The sequence below is a fragment of the Apiospora hydei genome, assembly GCF_038363865.1.
Source record: "Apiospora hydei strain CBS 114990 chromosome Unknown utg000009l_segment0_segment0, whole genome shotgun sequence".
NCBI classification, from domain to species: domain Eukaryota; kingdom Fungi; phylum Ascomycota; class Sordariomycetes; order Amphisphaeriales; family Apiosporaceae; genus Apiospora; species Apiospora hydei.
This window is the reverse complement of record NW_027117368.1, coordinates 6,548,787-6,569,603: the sequence shown is the minus strand read 5'-3', so window position 1 is coordinate 6,569,603 and position 20,817 is coordinate 6,548,787. Positions and strand designations below refer to the sequence as shown.

The 20,817-nt window shown below is 55.0% G+C and overlaps 10 protein-coding genes across 10 annotated transcripts; 6 read left to right on the top strand and 4 right to left on the bottom strand.

Moving 5' to 3' along the window:
* Positions 1 to 660: 660 nt before the first annotated feature.
* Positions 661 to 1,824, top strand: PG997_013872 (CobW/HypB/UreG; the record flags this gene model as incomplete). Its single annotated transcript, XM_066818186.1, has 1 exon — positions 661 to 1,824. The coding sequence occupies one exon, from the start codon at positions 661 to 663 to the stop codon at positions 1,822 to 1,824; it is 1,164 nt and encodes a 387-aa protein (XP_066663878.1).
* A 238-nt stretch (positions 1,825 to 2,062) lies between these two features.
* PG997_013871 (uncharacterized protein) lies at positions 2,063 to 3,121 on the bottom strand (the record flags this gene model as incomplete). The annotated part of the gene is made up of 1 exon (XM_066818185.1): positions 2,063 to 3,121. The coding sequence occupies one exon, from the start codon at positions 3,119 to 3,121 to the stop codon at positions 2,063 to 2,065; it is 1,059 nt and encodes a 352-aa protein (XP_066663877.1).
* An 828-nt stretch (positions 3,122 to 3,949) lies between these two features.
* Positions 3,950 to 4,543, bottom strand: PG997_013870 (uncharacterized protein; the record flags this gene model as incomplete). Its single annotated transcript, XM_066818184.1, has 2 exons — positions 3,950 to 4,452; positions 4,510 to 4,543. The coding sequence occupies 2 exons, from the start codon at positions 4,541 to 4,543 to the stop codon at positions 3,950 to 3,952; spliced, it is 537 nt and encodes a 178-aa protein (XP_066663876.1).
* Positions 4,544 to 5,406: 863 nt separating this feature from the next.
* On the top strand, positions 5,407 to 7,434 carry PG997_013869 (ubiquitin carboxyl-terminal hydrolase; the record flags this gene model as incomplete). Its single annotated transcript, XM_066818183.1, has 1 exon — positions 5,407 to 7,434. One exon carries the CDS (start codon positions 5,407 to 5,409, stop codon positions 7,432 to 7,434), a length of 2,028 nt encoding a protein of 675 aa, XP_066663875.1.
* Positions 7,435 to 8,099: 665 nt separating this feature from the next.
* Positions 8,100 to 9,594, top strand: PG997_013868 (uncharacterized protein; the record flags this gene model as incomplete). Its single annotated transcript, XM_066818182.1, has 2 exons — positions 8,100 to 8,297; positions 8,332 to 9,594. 2 exons carry the CDS (start codon positions 8,100 to 8,102, stop codon positions 9,592 to 9,594), a joined length of 1,461 nt encoding a protein of 486 aa, XP_066663874.1.
* Positions 9,595 to 9,822: 228 nt separating this feature from the next.
* PG997_013867 (DNA-directed DNA polymerase alpha subunit POL12) lies at positions 9,823 to 12,049 on the bottom strand (the record flags this gene model as incomplete). Its single annotated transcript, XM_066818181.1, has 4 exons — positions 9,823 to 9,999; positions 10,090 to 11,419; positions 11,481 to 11,654; positions 11,712 to 12,049. 4 exons carry the CDS (start codon positions 12,047 to 12,049, stop codon positions 9,823 to 9,825), a joined length of 2,019 nt encoding a protein of 672 aa, XP_066663873.1.
* Positions 12,050 to 12,885: 836 nt separating this feature from the next.
* PG997_013866 (CRAL/TRIO domain-containing protein) lies at positions 12,886 to 14,043 on the top strand (the record flags this gene model as incomplete). Its single annotated transcript, XM_066818180.1, has 2 exons — positions 12,886 to 13,546; positions 13,613 to 14,043. 2 exons carry the CDS (start codon positions 12,886 to 12,888, stop codon positions 14,041 to 14,043), a joined length of 1,092 nt encoding a protein of 363 aa, XP_066663872.1.
* A 471-nt stretch (positions 14,044 to 14,514) lies between these two features.
* On the top strand, positions 14,515 to 15,320 carry PG997_013865 (trafficking protein particle complex subunit 5 protein; the record flags this gene model as incomplete). The annotated part of the gene is made up of 2 exons (XM_066818179.1): positions 14,515 to 14,711; positions 14,831 to 15,320. 2 exons carry the CDS (start codon positions 14,515 to 14,517, stop codon positions 15,318 to 15,320), a joined length of 687 nt encoding a protein of 228 aa, XP_066663871.1.
* Positions 15,321 to 15,559: 239 nt separating this feature from the next.
* On the bottom strand, positions 15,560 to 16,226 carry PG997_013864 (uncharacterized protein; the record flags this gene model as incomplete). Its single annotated transcript, XM_066818178.1, has 3 exons — positions 15,560 to 15,582; positions 15,783 to 16,152; positions 16,224 to 16,226. 3 exons carry the CDS (start codon positions 16,224 to 16,226, stop codon positions 15,560 to 15,562), a joined length of 396 nt encoding a protein of 131 aa, XP_066663870.1.
* A 2,927-nt stretch (positions 16,227 to 19,153) lies between these two features.
* On the top strand, positions 19,154 to 20,687 carry PG997_013863 (uncharacterized protein; the record flags this gene model as incomplete). Its single annotated transcript, XM_066818177.1, has 3 exons — positions 19,154 to 19,385; positions 19,436 to 19,753; positions 19,807 to 20,687. 3 exons carry the CDS (start codon positions 19,154 to 19,156, stop codon positions 20,685 to 20,687), a joined length of 1,431 nt encoding a protein of 476 aa, XP_066663869.1.
* Between the last annotated feature and the right edge of the window lie 130 nt (positions 20,688 to 20,817).

The following is a 20,817-nucleotide window of genomic DNA, read 5'->3' as shown; positions in this document are numbered from 1 at the left end:
CAACGTCGACCCCTGGCACCTGGCGTGGAGGGTGTTGCCCGTTTGATTGGCATATAACTGGAACTCGCAGCTGAGAATCCAAGGCAAGGCAGATGCAACGAGAACCTAAAAAGCCACAAGGCTGGCAGCAGGCGTCTGGATATAGAGGGGTTTACGTCATACCTCTTGCCGTAATGCCGAGTTGCTCGAGATCTGCGGATGCCGCTGGCCTGCGGAATAAAAAGACTTGGCGGTGGAACCTCTGGAATTGCTGGTTGACTCGCGGCCTCGAGTGTTCTATCTACTTGTATCGTCTAGGCCAGACTGGCCAGTCCCACACGCCCGACTGCTAGGGAAATTGGGACAGTAATGCGTGCATGTAAGACGATAAGATAAACTATTTTCAAACAGCGCCGTCCAGTTGCCCCTCCATCAAATGTTCAGTTGCCAGCGCAAGGCGGGCAGCGGGACCGGAGTGGCATGATTTCGATCCAACATGCGACATCTTTTCTGACACGAATCCGAAATAGAGGCCTTTTTTGATAAAACTTTTAACTGCTCATCTGCGATAGACCACATCTGACTGACAGATCTTCCCCCCTCACACTCTCTTGTCGTTTCTTCACCTCGTTCCTCGCGATCCGAACTGTACATACTGATCCACCCACCCGCATCGCAACCATGGCGCCCATCCCCATCACCATTGTGACCGGCTTCCTGGGCTCGGGCAAGACCACGCTGATCCTGAACCTGGTGCCGCAGCTGCGCGCCGCGAACCCGTCGTACCGCCTGGCTCTGCTGAAGAACGAGTTCGGCGACGTCGCCATCGACAGCCAGCTGGCCTCGTCGTCGGCCATCTCGGGCGTGCAGGAGATGCTCAACGGCTGCATCTGCTGCAACCTGGTGGGCGACCTGTCGAAAGCCCTTGAAGAGCTGTGCGGCGGCGACTCGCCGCCCGACCGCGTCATCATCGAGACCTCCGGATCCGCCTTCCCCGCGACCCTGGCCATGGAGGTGAACCGCCTCGCGCGCGTGACGGGCGGCGCCTACGCCCTCGACGGCGTCATCCATGTGATCGATGTCGAGAACTGGCAGGGCTACGAGGACACGAGCTACACGGCCAAGGTGCAGGCCCGCTACACGGACCTTATGGTCTACAACAAGTGGGAGCTCTGCGACGAGCGCCGCTTCGACCAGGTGCGCGACCTGGCCGACGAGATCGGCGGCGCCGTCCACGGCGGCATGGAGGTCGATATTGCCTGGGTCAAGAGCGACAAGGGCCGCGTGCCCACCGACATCATCTTCGGCGTCGACCGCGCCCTCGCGCAGACGCTCGACGACGAGAACTTCACCAACGTCAAGCCGCACTCCCACGGCGACGGCGAGAGCCACGCCGACCACACCCACGACCACCAGACCGAGGTCGAGGTCCTGTCCGTGACGCTCAAGGGGCCCAACAAGGACGCGGCCGTGGACTCGGCCAAGCTCATGGCGTTGCTCAAGGCGGCGCCCAAAGAAGAGGTGTACCGGATCAAGTCGGTCCTGACCGCATCCTCCACGGTACGGGGTTCACAAGATGACGACTCGGCTCCCACGCCGCCGCACCCGTCCGCCCGCTACATCCTGAACTGGGCTTTTGGACGCTGGACGTTTACGCCAATCCCGGCCGAGGTCCAGGAACACGCCTCCAGCGACGATACTACACTACGGATGACCCTGATTTTGGCGAGATACCAAAGCAACATGTGGAAGAAGAAGCTTGAAACTGGCGATTTCTTACAACTCGCAGACGGCGTAAAGGGAGAGTTGACAGTGAAGAAGGTTGTTCAAGAGCTTAGAACCTAGAGCCTAGATCTAAATGGAATTAGACGGAGTGTAGGAGCATAGAGGATACCCAGGGAACGACGCATAGAGTAGACACATGTCGGAGTACATGAAAAAACCGCATCAAATTGATCTTTTAAACATCTATATTTCTCCTGGTATCATCAAGTGATCTTGCTCCCAATAACGCCTCGCAATGCAGTGAAAAACGCCCAAACATGAATACTTTGTGAACCTAGACAAGCACACGCCCCGAAATCTAGTCGGTTCTCTGCTTTTTGTTGAAGGCAAACCCGCCAAAGCCCGAGCCCGGGCGCTTCTTGTTGTTTTTCTCCATTTCCTCTTTCATGATGCGTTCAGCTTCACTCATCTTTTTGGGCTGTTGAAACGGCGAAGGCTTCTTCGAACCCCCAGAGAGAGCGTTCTTCTTGGCAGCCGCAAACACGTTCTTTGGTTGGGGTTTCGCAGCCATCTTCAACGAAACAGGGGCGGCTGCTGCCGTGGCCGGTGCAGGAGCTTCTGGCGTAGATTTCTTCTCGGCATTTGGCTCCGCCGGGCCTGCGTCTGTGGGTTTAGAAACCTCGTCTGGGGAGCCTGACAACCCCTTTTCCGGACTGGGCTCCTTTGCGGGCTCTGCAGGTGCCGCGGGTTTGGCGCCGAACGACAGCTTGATCTTTTCGCCCTCGTCCCGTTTCAGAACCCGACCCTCGGCGGGCTCATCGGCAGCAGCAGCCTCGGGATCGACGCCGCCTCTTGCCGCCGCCTCCTTGTTCGCGCGCTTAATTTGTTCCTTGATCATACGCTGTTCTCGCTCCTCGTCACCCTTGTCCTGCATCTCCTTCTTCTTGATAGCCTCGCGGCGGCGCATGGCCTCGGGCGAGTCGTCGATCCAAGCCACAAAAATGCCCTTGCCATCCTCCTTCTCCTCGACGCGACAAATGCCCTCGCGGCCGAGGTGCTTGGCGAACTCGGTCAGGGAGGGCCATTTCGTGGCGTTCATGTGGACGTGCTCCTTGTTGGCGATGTAGGACTGGTAGAACTGGTTGATCTGGACGGCCTTCTCGCCGTGGCTCGTCCGGAGGAGCTGCAGGAAGTCGCGCTGGAACTGCCGGCTGTAGTCGTTGATGAACTTCTTCGAGTCCTCGCCCACCACCAGCATCTGGCGCACGTGCGACTCGCTCTGCGTGTGCATCTTGAAGCCGTTGTCGTCGAAGCACTGCTTCTCGCAGACCTGGCAGTACCACCGCAGGCGCTGCAGGCCCTTGCGCCGCATCTGATTGCTCAGGTGCTTGGCCGAGCCGACCTCTGCTTTGCCCATTTTGGCGGATGTGTGTTTAATCTGGTGATTCGGGGGGGCTCTGGGTATTTTGGGCGTCTCTTGGATGGAATGCAGGCGGCGATAGTTGGTCTCGAATGTTTGTGGGGGAAAGGTTTCGCGAAGCCAACGAAGCTGCAAGCCCGTGCTGGATGACGGTGGCGTCAAATGGACCGGCAGAATAACGCTGGGGGTGCTACCGTTGCAGGCTAGACCAGATAATTCTTAGGCGACAGTCGAACGGCTATCTCCATAACTCTCGGGGCTTTTACCTCTGGGGAAAATTCAATGCAAAAGTTAAAATGGTAGAAACGGCTTTTCGCAATATCTATCCATGGTTGAGTCACCAAATCGTCCCCTTTATCCAAACCAAATTAACACTCAATCCTTCGGCGCGTGGCTATTCCAGCGAAGGTATGCAGATAAAAACAGTCGATCCAGTCCGACGGTAAGCCAGAACCTGTGGATCCCTGCACGTTGAGCCCAATTAAAGTGGACCACGGCTTTTCCATGATCCATCTGCATGCTCACTGTCAATCCGCATACAGTCTACACAGCTCGGACATATGTCGAATACTCCTTTGTAAGGGGTCAATATTTCAATGATAAATGGGTATAATGGCCTCAGATCGACTGTGATACCAGTTTCTGGGCTCCTTTATATGGTGCGAGGCTACGCCGTAGTCCACCACTCAGTTCTTGTAAGCGGAAATCGTGAGCAACACGAAAATTTTACTGTATTGCGAAATGCACAACCTTTGCTTTTTTCAAGCAACCTGACCGTTCTCCGAAACGCCATACATGCCACTGAAAAGTACGAGCCATGCAAATTTATAAAATTCCGTCATCGTCAACCATGTCATCCGTCTCCTCGGCAGGAGGAGCGACAGTCTTGGCATCAGCCGCTGCGACGTCGCCCATCTCGTCGTCCAATTCCGGCACTTTCGCATCTGCTTCGTCGTCATCGTCCTCAGCCTCGTCTTCAAGGCCGGCGAAAGGGTTGTCCTTGGGGACCTCCTTGTTGATCTCATCCCAGGTCTTGCGCCGAGTCTGAATCGTGCGGGCGCGCCCTTTGCTTGTGGCGACCTTCTTCTGTGTGCGCTCCATAATGGCCATGGCCCGGTCCTGGGCCTCCTCCCGTCGCTTTGCGGCCTTGGAGCTCAGCGGCCTGGCCTTCTGAGCTTTCTTGCTTACACCTGCGCCATGGTGTATCGCGAGCACCGAGGGGCGGTGGTCAACCGAGCTGGCGGGTGCCTTGACGTTTTTCAGCGATTTGTCGGTGTCGATACCAGGGGAGGTGGCTCTCCTCGCCTCGCGCGAACGCTTCGACGGCGCTGGAACAGTTGGTCAGTTTGTAGGCCTTTGATCGCAAAGGGAGGGAATTGACAAACCCTTAGCCTTCTTTGAAACTCCAGGTTTGGCCATTTTCCTCAATTTAGTGGTATCACTTGGTACTGTTGTTGTCTGAGAGGAATTCTGCAGGTGATTTCGGCCCTGCACCGCCTTTGGGGAATTGCCCGCCTAAACAAAAGTTTGGAACTTTTTGGCCCCTCGTTCACTGATAACAATAGCGATAAGCATCCCTGCTAGGCTGGTGTAATTGGCACCTAAAATACGCACAATGCAGCTGTGGGGGTGCCTGTCAACCATTCACCATTGACCATCAATTTAGCTTCATCTGTAAAACCAGGGCGCCGAGGTTCATATCATTCGCCTGTTCTGTGACCCAATGCATTGTTTGAATCATGTAGCTTGAATAAAGAGGTATCTAGAGATCAGATCTTTGGTGGTTAAATAGAAGCGTCATCATTCTGGGCCTCGGAATCTTGGTAATCGTGGATCGTCTTCACTCCATGGTGCTCTCGTGCTCAGACTGGCCGACTGGCCCAATGACAGGCTGGACAAGGATTGTGCCCTTGAAAATTAGAGACAATGCGCGCGCAGCAGTGCTGATGATACGCAGGCCGGAACTGCCTGCATTTGGATTTATTACTCACTACAAGAAATAACAAACAAAAGCTCTCCACTCCAACTAGCCCTCTCCCCCCATCTCTGACCTGGCGCGAATTTTTATTCTTTTTTTGATGTTGTTCTTCCCGTGCTTTCTTCAGACTTTATGTTTGCCGATTACCAGGTAATCCAGAGCCAACTTGGGATATTCCCGGGCTGCTGCGAAAGCTATGGCTAATAGTCTCTTGATGGATCCGTCGACCGTATGACACGCATCTCCGAAACCAGACCCAGGACACACTATATTTGGGGGTCGATTTCCACCCACGAACTTCAAGATGAGCTCCTTGCATCAGTCCAAGTCCGCAACTCGCCCTGACGACTTCCGAACCCGAATATCCATACCAGACGTCATCCAAGAGCGTCTACAACAGCCCACTGTAATCATTACAGTTGCCATCATCGCCTTCGCTCTGTTCTACCAATCGCTTCATTCTTCGCCCTTCTCCACGAGACGTCACCCTGGCATGGTACTCTGGGACATCATTGTCACCATCACTCCTGCTTCACTTCTATACGCTGTCGACGACTGGCTAGATCCACCCATGCTGTCCTACGCCCAAGTCGCGCGAACTTCCCGGCCCACAACCCATGCGGCCAAGAGCGAAGCTCTCCAGAAGCTTTTGGGAATGAACCCGGCGGGAGGAATTATGCACTCGGTGGCGAATGCGGGCAGGAAGGGCCTCTCGACTCTGTCCAGTAGCACTGTCAAGAAACGCCATACATATCCGCCAGCGGGCTTGGGAAACCTCGACAACTCATGCTTTCAAAATAGCATTTTACAGGGCCTTACGTCCTTGGAATCCTTGCCGAAATATTTGGAAGCGGCTCTCCCACAAAACGAGAAAGGGGATACGGTCGAAGGGTCAGCTAGCACATTGCTGAGCCTGCTCGCCCAGTTACGGGATCCCGAGAACAATGGCAATACACTCTGGACACCTAAGAAGTTGAAGTCACTCGACACGTGGCAACAACAGGATGCGCAAGAGTATTTTTCAAAACTGCTCGACGAAGTCGACAAGGAAGTCTCCAAAACGACCAAGGCTTCTTGTAAGTCGGCGGGACTGGAGTCGACGGGATTGAGGGACGACGGAGAATCGAGTCAACACAGCGATGACAGCGGTTACCAGACTTCTTCGACCATTGCCAAGCTAGGATCAGAGAGCAACGTGTCAAATCCATTGGAAGGCTTGACCGCTCAACGGGTCGCTTGCACCCAGTGCGGTTATGCCGAAGGTCTATCACTCATCCCCTTCAACTGCCTCACCCTCAACCTTGGAGTGGACAGCAGCCAACACGACATATATGAGAGACTAGATGCGTATACGCATCTCGAATCCATCGATGGCGTTCAATGTGCGAAATGTAGTCTCCTCAAATTCAAACGGTTATTGGAAGTACTAGTAGCACGAGGTCAAGCAGATGGCATGTCCGATGAGGTGCTGGCGGAACCGAGGTCACGACTTGAGGCTGCGAACTTGGCCCTCGAAGATGAAATCTTTGACGAGGAAACCCTGAGAAACAAGTGTAAAATCAAAGACCAACATCGAGTCAGTTCGACGAAGACGAAGCAAGCGGCCATTGCACGAGCGCCCCGAAGCCTGGCCATCCATATCAACCGGTCTGTGTTCGACGAGCGCACTGGCGCCATGTCCAAGAACTTTGCCACGGTTAAGTTTCCAGAGACGCTTGACCTGGGCCCGTGGTGTCTAGGGAGTGCTGGCAGCGAGGACGAGTCTGCAAATATCATAATCCCGGATAGTCAGGAGATGTCTGCTAAGGCTCTATCTGAGGAGGAGCAGTGGATCTTGGATCCAAAGAAGTCGATGGTAGCAGGCGAATTACAACCATCTAAGATAACCGGACCTATATATGAGCTGAGGGCTGTCATCACGCACCAAGGTCGCCATGATAACGGCCACTACGTTTGCTACCGAAAACACTGGCGCCAGCCAAGCCCGGGATCGGAAACGTCAGACGACGAAAAAACGATGGTTGGCGAAGAGACTGATGGCAGTGGAGACAAGTGGTGGCGTCTCAGCGACGATAATGTTTATGAGGTCACGGAAGAGGATGTCCTGGAACAAAGGGGCGTATTCATGCTGTTCTACGAGTGCGTGGATACGAGTATGACTCTCGCCAGCCAGGCCTCGTATGATGAGGAAGGATATGACGTTGCCGAGGTTGCCGAGGAGGTGTATCATGATTTGTCGGACAAGGCTGAGCCATACCAGAAAGAAGAGGCTGCTCAGTCGACGACAGGAGATACATTCGTAATGTCGTTGCTTCAGCGACCTAATGCATAGCATCCTTGGGCGGCAGCGGCCATTTGATTTCAGAAAGGGCATAGCAGCGGCGTTCAGGAGACAGGCTGTCAGGTAGCGGTATGGTCCATATTTGCGACTTTGTTTTGAGACTTTGGAGACAAGCTTAGAAACGTATATACATATTTTATACTCTTATACCCTTTTTAAGGCTGGATTTACGATGGAAACTGCCTGATGACTCGTGTATACTTATACTATGCCTTTGTTGTCCTTGCCTACCCTTCTCTCTCGGGGTAGTAGACCAAGATAGGGGTAGCTCGCTTTGGTGTGCATTCTATGGGTGTTATGGGTGTTAGCATAACAACCGTACATATTAGGTAGTATCGGAGCTTTCGCTTCAATTGTGACCCCAATTGTTCTAGTTTTAGGTACATGTCCTGATGTGAAAATCAGCGATGGCTCTCCTCAATGGCAGACCTTGAATTTGAATTGGCCTTCTCTTCGGCAAGTACCTGCTTCTAGTGCAGTAGCTGCCAGCTTCCCCACATTGAGCTGCAGGCGCCTCTAATCGATTCATCCCTGTAAATCGATAAGGCATTATTATTATGTACCGTCTCTGCTCTCGACCATCAACTCTCTGAATAACAAAACCTCTCATTTCTACACGCGCAGAGGGCGCTATTCCATCTTCACGTTCTCTCGAAATGCCACCGACAAAACTCATCAAGCGCCCGGCCATCGTGCGCCATCGCGCCGGAAAAGCCACGGGAAACTCTTCGTCATCCGAAAGCGACGGCTCAGACAACGAAGAGGCCGCTGCTGCCACCGCAGCAGCAGCACCCCCGCCACCGCCCAAACCACAAACCGCCGGCAAAGTCATTAGCAGCGGCTCTCTAAGCAAAGTCGACCTCGAGGCCCGGAGAAAACAGGCACAAGCCGCCGAAGAACAGCGCAAAGCGGCCGAGAAGGCAGCGCGCCGCCGCCGAGGAGGGATTCGTGACAGAAGAAGAGAGCGAGGAAGAAGAGGACGATGACGATGAGGAAGAAGAATCGTCCGAAGAAGAGGAAAGCAGCGAGGATGAGGTGCCCCGCCGCGCCCTCCTAATGCGACCCAAATACGTGCCGCGGTCGCAGCGCAACGGCCCCGAGGCCACCGCCAAGAGCAAAGAGGAGAACGACGAGCAGAAGCAGTACGAGGAGGAGCAGAAGCGCAAGAAGGCCGAGGCGGACGCCATGATCGAGGAGCAGATCCGCAAGGACCTCGCGGCCAAGGCGGCGGGCAAGAACGCGTGGGACGACAGCATGGACGAGGAGGACGACGTCGACACGGACGACGAAGTGGACCCGGAGGCCGAGTACGCGGCGTGGAAGGTGCGGGAGCTGAAGCGCATCAAGCGCGAGCGCGAGGCCGTCGAGGAGCGCGAGAAGGAGCTCGCCGAGATCGAGCGGCGGCGCAACCTGACGGACGAGGAGCGCCGCGCCGAGGACGACGCGCACATGGCCAAGCAGCAGGCCGAGAAGGACGCCAAGGGCAAGATGGGCTTCATGGGCAAGTACTTCCACCGCGGCGCCTTCTTCCAGGACGACGCCGACGCCGCCGAGCTCGCGGGCCGCGACGTCATGGGCGCGCGCTTCCAGGATGACACGGACCGCAGCCTGCTGCCCAAGAGCCTGCAGATCCGCGACATGACCAAGATCGGCAAGAAGGGCGCCTCCAAGTACCGCGACCTGCGCTCCGAGGACACGGGCCGATGGGGCGAGTTCCGCGACCACCGGCCGGGCAGGGAGAACCGCGACTTTGGCATTACGGACGACCGGTTCAAATCCGACCGGGATCGGGACCGGATGGGCGGTGGCGGCCGTGATGATAACGGGCCTGGTGGTGCTAATGCCATACCCCTGGGCGACCGTAAGAGTGCTGCTCCTCCCGCTGGTGCACCGTCAGGGCCGCGGGGAGATAATCACAGAGACAAAGATCGAGACAGTTACCGACCTAGGGGCGATGATCGTGACCGTGATGATGATCGGCGGCGCGATCGTCGGAGATCTCGGTCTAGGTCGCCGCGGAGGGACAGGGACAGCGGAAGGGATAGAGATAGAGATGACTACGGTGGCGGTAGCAGTCGGAGAAAGAGGGGCTCACCGCCGGAAGACGATCGCTATGAGAGTGACAAGAGACGACGTGTGGACTCACGATAGTTCTGTCAAAACCATATGGCCATAGCATTAGCTGAAAGTGAGAACTTCAATCATCCTCATCAGACTTGAGATTTGAGGCTGTTGTAACATTTCAAATACTACAACCATTTCATTGGTCTATGCTTACCCAGATACGGGTAGTAAACTCATAAGATATCGTTTTATTGTGACATTTACCCTGTGTAGGCAGGCTTTTTTTGCCCCCGCATTCATTCATATGCATATACATTATATCCTCGTAATCTCTACCCTCGCCCGACTGAAAACCTTGTGACTGACCATACCGGTCGTGCCGACTTCCTCCTCGTCCGCCTTGGGCGGGTACAGACTCACCCTCGCGTAGGTACCGGCGCCCCTGCGTTTCGACAGGTAACCCGGGTTGACGACGAGGACACTTTCGACGACCTATGGAGACGCATTAGCTGACACAGATCTATCCATATAGAAGCAGAATGGGCAGAAGAAAAAGGAAGAGATGGAACAGGAGAAACTTACCCTGGCAAAAGGCGGCAGAGAGCTGGGAACCATGATCATGTCAGGCCTCACGTTGACCATATCGCCCAAACGCAGATAACTCGTATCGAGCGCCGCGCCGACGGGACGGCCATCCTCGGTGCCGACCTTGGGTAGCTTGCTGCGGTCGACGGGCGGGAAGACGGGGCAGTAGTGGCGCTGCTCGATGAGGTGACGAGGCAGGCGGCTCAGCAGGTCTGCACCGCCAACGCGGCCGGCGCCGCTGTAGAGCTCCTCGTGGCGGAGCTCGAAGAGGGCATCCTGGGAGGAGACGCCGAGGACGACCTCGTTCAGGGACAGGGTCATGGGGTTGCCGATAATGCGGCACGTCTTGGGCAGGCCGAGCTCCTTGCGGGGGAAGGGGTCCTGGGGCCAGGAGACGTGCTTGTCAATGACGTCGCGGACAGAGGGAACGAGGAGGATGGTGACGGAGGGGTTGGCGGCGGCCAATCGGTTCAGGGCGGGCGCGATGAGGTACTTGAACACCGTGACCATGGTGGCTTGGTCCGGGTCGACGGGCGCGTCCTCGGGCAGGTCAAAGTCGCCCGTTGCGATGAGCGGGTGATCGACGTCGATGAAAGGACCGCAGAGGATCAGAGCGTCGGCGTATGTGTCGGCCGCCTGCGAGCAGAGCGCGTGCAGAGGCTCGAAGTCGAGGTTGTCCTCGGCCGTGTAAGGGCCGGAGGCCATGACGATGCTCAGGGGCGCGGGCTCGTCGTCCGATTCCATGACGTCCGGCCCGCCGCGGAGGCGCTCACGGTGCCCTTCGATGGCGGTGGGTATCGATGCGGCGTTGGGGAGGAGGGGGATGTCGATAATCTCGTTGACAGTGAACTCGGAACCAGATGTGTTGATACCCTTCAGGGCGACAATTTGTCCGGGGAAGAACTGGTAGGAGGGCAGTTTCTTCAGATTCAGGGGTATCCGGCGTCCGCCTCCGATTTTACGAGAGGTCTCTAGAACGAGGGAGGCCGCATTGAGTTTTCCTTCGGCCGAGTCTGACGCTATCCTGCCGACAGCGTAGATTTCTGATGTGCTTTGAGTCGCCGCGCTTCCGAAAGCCGTATCCTCGAGCTTGTGGTAGTCCTTAACTAGGCCGATGAACTCGTCTATCCGGTCATCCAGAATCTCTGAGGCCTCTGACAGTTTCATAGCCAGGGGCTTGTAAGCTAACTTCTTCTGGTCCGATGCAGCCGTGAGCTTGATGCGAGACTCAGGATAGGGCGCAATTGGAGCCTCAGGGGCCGGCAGATTGTTGTTGAGAATTTCGATGACCTCTCCAGCATTCTGGCGGTCGTTGAAAGATACCGCTCTGTATGCCATTAACAAGGGGTTCTCCCCCCTGAAGGATGATAGTTGGCAAAAGTACTTACGTGATAGAGTTCATGGCGTCCAGGTGCCTGTCAACACCTGCCGGCGTTTTGACATTCGGCGAACTGTTTGGGAACTCGCTTTTCACCTTGGTAACTGATGGTAGCTCGACTTTCCTCTTTGGGCCAGAACTCCTGTTGAGTTTGGTCGCAGAAGGGGTAGCAAGCCCATCCAGCCTAGTGGTACAGTCAGCACCATTGATCCGTCCTGCAAAGATTCGAGGTTCCGCTTACATGCCACCGAGATAGTCTCCTGCATTGTTCTTGATCGTCGTCCGCGGCGTGGCGCCGGTTTTCCTCTCGGTTTTGACCACATGGGCTTGGCGGTCGCGGTTCTCCCTCTCCAGTGCGTCCTGAATTTCGCGCTTCAGGGACCGCAGGTTCTCCACCGATAGCCTCATCTCGTCCATGTCCATCTTGATGCAGTAAGACTCCCATTTGAAGAACAGGTCTTGGACGGACAGGGAGTGCATGCGCATGATGGACTGCAGCTCGGCGAGCATGTCTGGCTCCAGCTGCTGGTCGCCGACGGCGAAGCGCTCGTTCAGCTCCTGAACGTCTGCGTCGGCCATATTGCTTGTGGATGGCCTGGTTTGTCCTTCAATATGCTTCAGTTCTCCGGATGTTCAATGATTATACCAAAATTGTCTTGTGGTTGTGTCGTTTTTAGTTTGTGTCTGTCTTCAAAGACCGATATTGGGGTTGCATGGCAATTGAGCATAGCATGGAACGGATGGCACTTTGGGAAGACGCGCCTAAGACGCGTTTCTGCTCCAGGCCCCTCGGCCGCCCGCGTTAAGTGGTGGGGTTCTGGATGAATGAATGAATCGTCTAGCCTTTTACCGCCCGCAGCCAGCCACGAGCCACATGGGCGTGGGCATGGGGCGTGGGCGTGGGCGTGGGCAGCTCCTCAGTCCAGTCAGCCCATTATCCTGGGTACCCAGTGCCGACGACTCCGTACAGTACATGCTGCACCCGCCAAGCCCGAATCTCTGGACCTTCTGCTGGGCCTTCTGCTGGGCCCTAGGACCCCTAGGCAGCTAACTTAGGGCCCCTATCTTGGTTATTTTATGGCCTAGCTCTCGTGTGACATAATACGCAAATCTAGCACTGGTATTACGCCGGTGTCACTTGTCGTACAAGGGTCCATCTCGTTGAATTGTTCTCGGCCCAACTGTAGACTAGATTGTTTGTTTCCAAAAGCCGTTTTGCCCATCCCTTCCCTTTCCACCCAAAACAGCTCCCTTCGTCCTCAATCCCGTCCAGCTAGCTAGCGGTCAGTCCTTGCATCTGTTTTTTTGTCCTTTCTCAGCAGTGCTTCAGATTCACGTCATCGTTCCTTGCAACGACCGTCCCAATCATTACCAAACCACCGGTACCCAGAGCTCCATAAGCAACCCCATAGGCGATGGCGGAGAAGGCTTCTGTAGGACCTATGAAGGTTCCCTTTCAAAACGCTACAGCGCAGAACCAGCCTGTGGATAAAGTAATACTCAACGAGGAACAGCAAAAGAAGTATGAAGCTCTTTTGGAACAAGTCAAGACCTGGACCGAGGTGCCTTCCTCCAAGGGCAAGGAGGGCACGGAAGACAAGGGCGGTCCTCTCACCGATGATGAGAAGTACTGGCTGACACGAGAGTGTCTACTACGCTACCTACGTGCCGTAAAATGGAACGAGAAAGACGCCGAGAAGCGTCTGATGGAGACCTTGACCTGGCGAAGAGAATTCGGCGTCGAAGAGCTCACCGCCGATCACATCTCGCCGGAAAATGAGACCGGCAAGCAGCTCATCCTGGGCTGGGATAAGAATGGCCGTACCTGCCAGTACCTGAGCCCTGGCCGCCAGAACACGGATGTGTCGCCGCGCCAGACCCAGCACCTGGTCTACATGCTGGAGCGCTCACTCGAGCTGATGCCCCCAGGCCAAGAGAAGGTCGCCCTTCTGATCAACATGAAGGCGAGCAAGAACCGTTCCAACACGGCGCCGGGTATCAGCCAAGGGCGTGAAGTTCTGAGTATCCTTCAGACTCACTACCCCGAGAGGCTCGGCCGGGCTTTGATCATCAACGGTAAGCAAGCATCCCATCGATGCCCAAATGCAACTCACGTGAAGTCTTGACTAATGCCCATGACAGTTCCGTTCATGGTTTGGGGTTTTTTCAAACTCATCACACCCTTCATTGACCCCATCACCCGGGAGAAGATCAAGTACAACGAGGACATGTCGCAATATGTCCCGAAGGATCAGCTGTGGAAGGAGTTCGGCGGCGAGGCTGATTTCGAGTATGACCACGCTACCTACTGGCCGGCGCTGAACAAGTTGTGCGACGAGAGGCGTGCAGAGCGGAAGGAGAAGTGGGAACTCGGTGGCAAGCAAATCGGCGAGTTTGAGGACTACCTTGCCGGGGGTATCCCTCAAGGTGTTGGTTGCCCTGCGCCGCCTGTGGATGAGTCGGCGCAGGATGGCGTCGATGCGGTCGCGGTCGCGGAGAAGCTGAAGGAGTTGAAGGTTGACGAGCCCCCGACTGTTGTTGTTGAAAATGCCAAAGAAAATGCCAAACAATAAAAGGGCATTCGTCTCATATTAAACCAATCTAGACGTTAGACAGATGAGACAAATCATTGAATAGATGGATAGATTGCAACAGTGTTACAACGCCGTATTTGAGGACACGAGACTGAGGTGTACACCCGGTATTTATAGGTTTGCTTGTCAAACCCGCTCCATAGCACCAGAATGGTTCGGTATAGACTGAGGTTGTGTCGAGAGACTGATATGGAATGAGTGTGACATTGACGATCCCCCATGCGAAGATCAATCCCCAGGTACAGGTACTTCTTTGCAGCTCAGCTTCTGCGTGTGCCGCCCAAGGGTGAGACCCACCCTCAATTGCACACCTGCGACCTCGTCCAACATTGACGGCTCCAGATGACAACTTGAAAGCCTCCCGCACCGAACACGCCCAGCTCCTGTACGGCCAACCTCCGACTGGACGTTCCCCGATTGTCGCGCATCGTCCAGTATCAATCCGCAGCCATGTCCAGCATGACGCCCACCAAGGGCAAAGAGCAGCCCGGTCTGCGCTACCCGTCCAACGGCAAGACCATCTACCATCGGCCACTGAACCGATCCAAAACCTCGGAGCTGAGTCAGGCCAGCTTCGCCTACCTCTTCTCTGAGATGGTGCAATACGCCTCGAAGCGCATAGAGAGTATACAAGATCTTGAAAAGAGGTGAGTTTGTGAGATACCGACAAAACCAATCCAGCCTCGCGACGGACAAAAGACCGAGCCCCCCTCTTCGTTGTTTCGATCATTGAAACTGACAAACTGCCTTTTCTACAAAACCCCAGGCTCAACACGCAAGGCCACCCCATCGGCCTCAAGCTCCTCGACCTCCTCCTGCACCGCGAGCCGGCCCGGACGCAGACGCGGCCCCTGACCATCATCACGCTCCTCCACCTCATCAAGCAGCAGCTCTGGACGCACCTGTTCGGGCGGGCGGCGGACGGGCTCGAGAAGAGCAGCGATCCGGCGCGGCCCGACGAGTACATGATCATCGACAACGAGCCGCTGGTGAACCGGTATATAAGCGTGCCGCGGGACATGTCGCAGCTCAACTGCGCCGCATTCGTAGCCGGCATCATCGAGGGCGTCTGCGACGGGTCTGCATTCCCTGCCCGCGTTACGGCTCACAGCGTTGGGAAGCAGCAGGCCGCCCCCGCGGCGGATGGGGGCGAGGACACCGGGGAGGGGAAGGAGATGTGGCCTGGTCGGACGGTCTTCCTGGTCAAGTTCGCGCCGGAGGTGCTCGAGCGGGAGAGCTTCTTGGGCAAGGGCTAGATACGGGCGTTCACTGTTGGGGACAGAATATAGATATAGTGTGAGTGGTCTTCAAGATGATGCGGTTCATTGCTCGGAGTTACGGATTGGCAAATAAATGGTATGGAGTTTTGGCGTGGAACATCCGATTTAGAAGAAACGGAAAGGCGAGGCCCGTATGTATGTTACGTCGTCACGAGGCTATACACCCACGTTCATCGAGGTTATATCGCTGCTATAAAGCGCAGCCTATCTTTTGTCTAGTGGTGTTCTACTACCACACCTGGGACGCCGTGTATGAATGTCATTTTGTCGTACAGAGCCTTTGGGTATCATATCGTGCCTCACTTTAAGCCCATAATCAAGTGAACGCCTGTGTCGGTCTGTTGGTCCCAGTAAAGTCACCATGCAAAGTACGCCCACAGGCCGCCTTCTCTCACCAACCATGCCCTACACAGCAATGTCGATGCATCATTCCACTACCTATGTATTCATCGAGGCAGGCCCCGGCCGCCACCACCGCCGCCCGCGCTAGCTGCTCCCGAACCGAACCCCCGGACCCGGTGACGGCGCCGCCGCGGCCGACGCGCGCGGCGCTGGGCCCCTTCTTCATGAGCTCGTGCAGGCCGAGGTCGCGCCAGGCGGGCTCGCGCTGCTTCTGGGTGGCCTTGGCGATGCCGAAGGCGGCGTGCTGGTCGGGCACGACGTCGTCCTCGTCCTCCGGGTTGATGGGCTGGTGCTGCGGGGGCACGTAGATGTCGTCGGCCGGCAGCTGGTCGTGCGTGAAGTCGTCGAACAGGTCGGCGTCCCGGGCGCGGGTCATGTGGACTTGGGTGTAGTGGCCGTCTTTGTTCTGTATGTTTGGTTAGGGAGTCAGCGTTTGCGGGCTGTGGTCGCCGATATAGGAGCGAAGGGGTTACAGACCATGATGATGGCTGACGAAGCTGCTAAGGGTTCAGTTGTCGTGGTGGTAGTGGTGGGGAATTTATTTGTTTTCACGGGAGATGACTTGGGGTGGACGTATTCATTATTGATGCGCCATGATACGTGATAGCTTGTCTATTGATTCAATGTTGATAGGAGCTGCTTGGCTAGGTAGGTAGGTAGAATGTGGGGGTTGGCTCAGTGAGTCAAACAGGTACCGGTACGTCTACACATGGCAAATGGATTCCAAGTTCCTGGATCGGAATGCCAAAAGGAAATTCGAGCAGCAGAGATTGCGACGCTGACATTTCCCATCATGACCAACAGTTGCGAGTGTGAGGTTCGGTATAAAACGGCCTACCGTCGGCTTATATCTCCGTAGTTGCTTCGTCGTAGCATAGCCCCCAACCATACGATAAATAATTAAAGATGCGCCCCCTGGGCCCGGGAGAACAAGAATACGACGACGGGAATTAAAAAGTCTTGAAACAGATGATGTGCGGCTCATGAAACAACTCAGCAAACCCTTGGCTGGGTACGCATTGGTTGAAACAATCGCATGAAAGGGAGACGGGCAGATTATGCTATGCGAAAGCCTATGAAGAAAAAAAAGAACAAAGGAAAACTGGCCAGGCCTATTTTTGCGTATGTACGTACGTACGCGCGCATGACGGAGCTTCCGTGCCTGACTGCAGTGTATCGGGATCTTGGCGGCCACGACATGGGCCACGATCGGCGCAGTGTTCATACCTACTCTGGACAAGAGGCTCGGTCATCGCAGAGCTTACTTGGTGACAATTGATAGTCGTCGTCTTTGCGCGAAAAAATGTGACTGTTTCGACAGTGTTGGATCATCCAGCAAAGACGCCCACCTGCCCGCTAGCACCACATGTCTACTTCATCCTTTATGCGCCCAATGCCAGAGCCTCAAGACCCCCCACGGCCCGAAGAAAGGTAGGCATGGCAGAAACAGTTTTCGCAGTCGACCTACAGTATGGATTCCACTCGGCAATAGTATTGCAATGCGCATCGCGAAGAAGGACGGTAGGGCGTCTACTAGCCTTGACGGCGTCACTGGTTATTGGCCGATCAAGGGGCGCTCTCAGGGATCTGGCACCAGGTCGTGCGATATCAAGGCTGAGTGAGGAGGAGGCAAGTGGGCTGGTTGGACGATGGCACATACAGCAATGTACAGCATGTCAGCATATACTTTGTAACGTCCCCGCCACCCGCTCAGGATCGTAGGCTAAGCTGAGTAGAGAAGGCTAACCAGGAGTACATGACGTCTGGCCGTAACGATTTCGGAAACGAGACAAGGCCTAAAATGCACGCGGTGGAGCAATCTCACTGCTTCGAGACTGGTTGGAGTCGCGGACTGCCAATCCAGGCTGCGATCCAGCTCCCCCAGCTGAAGGCTCTCTCGCTCTCTCCAGGGCGTGTAAGGGTAGGGCAGACAGAGAGAGGGACAGAGAGTCAGTCGACAAAGATGGATCGGCGGGCATGCATATTTGCAAGGAAATCGATGCCTGCGGCGCCTGTGCTTGTGCCTGTAAATAACTTGCACAGCAGATCATTGATCCCATGCCGAGTAGCCATGCCCGCATGCAATGCGCTGCTCCAACTCGCACTCCTCCAGTCATCTGAACCTTGACACATGGAGAGGTACCCGAGTTCCTGCTGTGCCGGCCCCCAGCTTCAAGTTCCCATGTCCATTCCTGTTTGGCTCCAGTCTCGTCAAGCCATCATTCGTCATCTTCCTCCTCCAGTGCGCCTACCTAGCACACACTCGACTCCTTGGTTCCTCTGTTCCTCTCCTCTTTTTCCCTGTCTATCCCCAAGGAGTATTGAACCAAGTCAAGCCGTACATATTCCCAAACATACCTAGAAGAAAAATCGATTTTGTTTCGCCGACTATTGCTGTTGCTGATTCGCTAACTCTTATTCTCTTGTTTTTTCTTTTTCTGGACAATTGGCATTGAACGCTTTTCTTTTTGAATACCCAACTTAGCAATAACGCCCAGAGCGACCGGGAGCCCTGCTATCCAAGCTTCCTGTGCGTTTTAAGGTGAACCTAGGCTCTGTGTCAAAACCGAGCACTGTCGTTGCTCTCTTCTCTAAAGGTTACTACCTACCTACCTAAAGTTCCGGGGTTGCTTTTGCTGCTGCGCACACGACACATACACCCACACAAACAGCACCCCGAGCAATCAAAAGAGAAAGAGGACCTCAGGATTTCGAGAACCCCGTGTGTTTGGGAAGGGAAGCAAGGCAAACCAAGCCAACCCAAATCGAACCGACCGGGAAAAGAAAGAAAGAGACAATATTACTGAGGTTGATCGATCGATTAATACGGATATCCCAGGCCCTCTCAGCTCAGCTACCACACCCAGACTCAGACTCGCTACTCATTCCAAGCCCCGTTCACTCCAGCAGCAACCCAACCCGGCCCGGGATCCCAACATACATACCCCATCCATCCTAGGTAACATCCTAAACCCGCCTTTCTAGCGAGCGAGCGAGCGCAGGACCAACGTCGTCTGCCTGTCTCGCCTTTCTCCAATCTCTCACCGGCCTTTCCGCCTACCCAAATTCAATTCGCAAACCACATCACACCTGTCTATCATCTTTTCTTTCCTTTCTTTTCTGTTAGCTACTATCGAGGCGAGCCTCGTCTTTCATTTCCGACCCCCCCCCACGTTTCGCTTCTGAGCAGCATTCCAAAACAACAACTTTCCTACAAACAGCTTCCAAAGCATCGAGGTTCTTCGTCCTCGATCCAAACGCCAGCCGAATGAGTGACTCCGGCCGGTGACCGCATCGACCCTCGCCACCCTCTGGGTTACTCCTACACCCGTCGATTGCAAAACCCCAACCGGCGACACAGACCAACATAGTACATTCCAGCCCTATCGTCAATGTTACCACCTGAAATGATGAACGGCGTCATCATAGGGCTGCTTTCCTCCTTTGGCTCAGCCATACTCATCGCACTCGTCTTCCTCGTCGTTTACTTTGTTTTATATACCCCTTCGGGCCGCATCCTTCTTGATCGCTTTGGCCGTCCTGGCGAATATGACGATGAGCAGGCTTTCGCGAGGGAGGAGGCCGAGGCCTTGGAGACAATGGATGACATGCAAAGGACCGAGTATTTGAGAGCAAAAGGTATGGAGACATTCGTTCGACCATGTCGCATGGCCTAGAAGTACTGACAGGTGCTATTGCAGCATTCATTCAAGGCAACCCGCCCGAGTCGATCCAGACGGATATTTCATTGTCACAATACCTTGCCATTCAAGAAAAGGGTGTTTCAGCGTGGGAGTTTGAGCCGGAACTAGAAATCGCCAACTGTTTTGTCGAAGCCAGGACGGAGATCGAGTTCTTTGATTCCGAGTGTACCGTCATGAGCAACCTACCCGTACCCAAACAAAACGAGGTCTACTACTGGGAGGCCAAGATCTACGACAAGCCCGACAACACATTGCTGAGCATTGGAATGGCGACGAAGCCATACCCTTTGTTTAGGCTTCCAGGTATGAATGAATCATGGGTGGTTGAAATGTGCAATGACGCTGATTTGTTGTAGGATTCCACAAGTACTCGGCTGCATACACATCCACGGGACATCGCCGATATAACCAGCCCTTCAACGGGACACCGTACGGCCCACCCTTTGTCCAAGGCGATGTTATTGGCATCGGGTATCGACCTCGTACCGGCACCATATTCTTCACCCGAAATGGCAAGAAGCTCGAGGATGTCGTACATGGCCTCAAAGGGCCCAATTTCTTCCCTTCTGTCGGTGCCAACGGCCCTTGCATTGTCCACGTCAACTTTGGTCAGGCAGGGTTCGTTTTTATCGAGGCAAATGTCAAGAAATGGGGTCTAGCTCCCATGACGGGCAGCTTGGCTCCACCACCACCCTACGGCAGTGAGCAAGGAAGCATTCTCCTGGAGTCTGGCCGCAAGGATGGATATAGCGGTTCCCCTGCTGGAGGTCCTACATATTCGCAATATGGCAGCCGCCCGGTGTTGGACCCCGGCCATGGCCGGACGAGAAGCGGAAACTATAGGATACTGCCTCCTACGAGCCCAGGTCCACAACGGAGCCCAACTGATATTTCGTTGGCTCAACTTGTGCCGACAGATGAGCAGGGAGAGCCTAGCAGTGCACAAGGCACCACAGGAGACCACGTCGTGGACGTGGTCGGGCTAGGTCTTCAACAGGAAGCACACCCTCCTCCGGAGTACACAAGCCCCGAGCAATCGGAGGATGAGAGCCCTAGGAGCAGTTCGGAAAGTGATCGACGACCCCTTATTAGAAATACGCGGAGTCGTGGTGCTTCGGCAGCTACCGTGAGGCCAAACCAACCACCAATTCCTAGTTATAGCGACGCACTCCGCCAAGGAGCCGGGCGGGATCGGAGCCGCAGTGAAAGCTATATGGCTGGACGTCGAAGTCGTTAAATACTCGGACGACTTCGATAGTCTGGCATGCTGGGAATTGGAGTTTTGAAGTCATTGAGTAGAGCATTTGTTTATTTTTTTCGCCAAAACATGGAACCGGAGTCAAGGATTGGGCATACAACGAAATTTG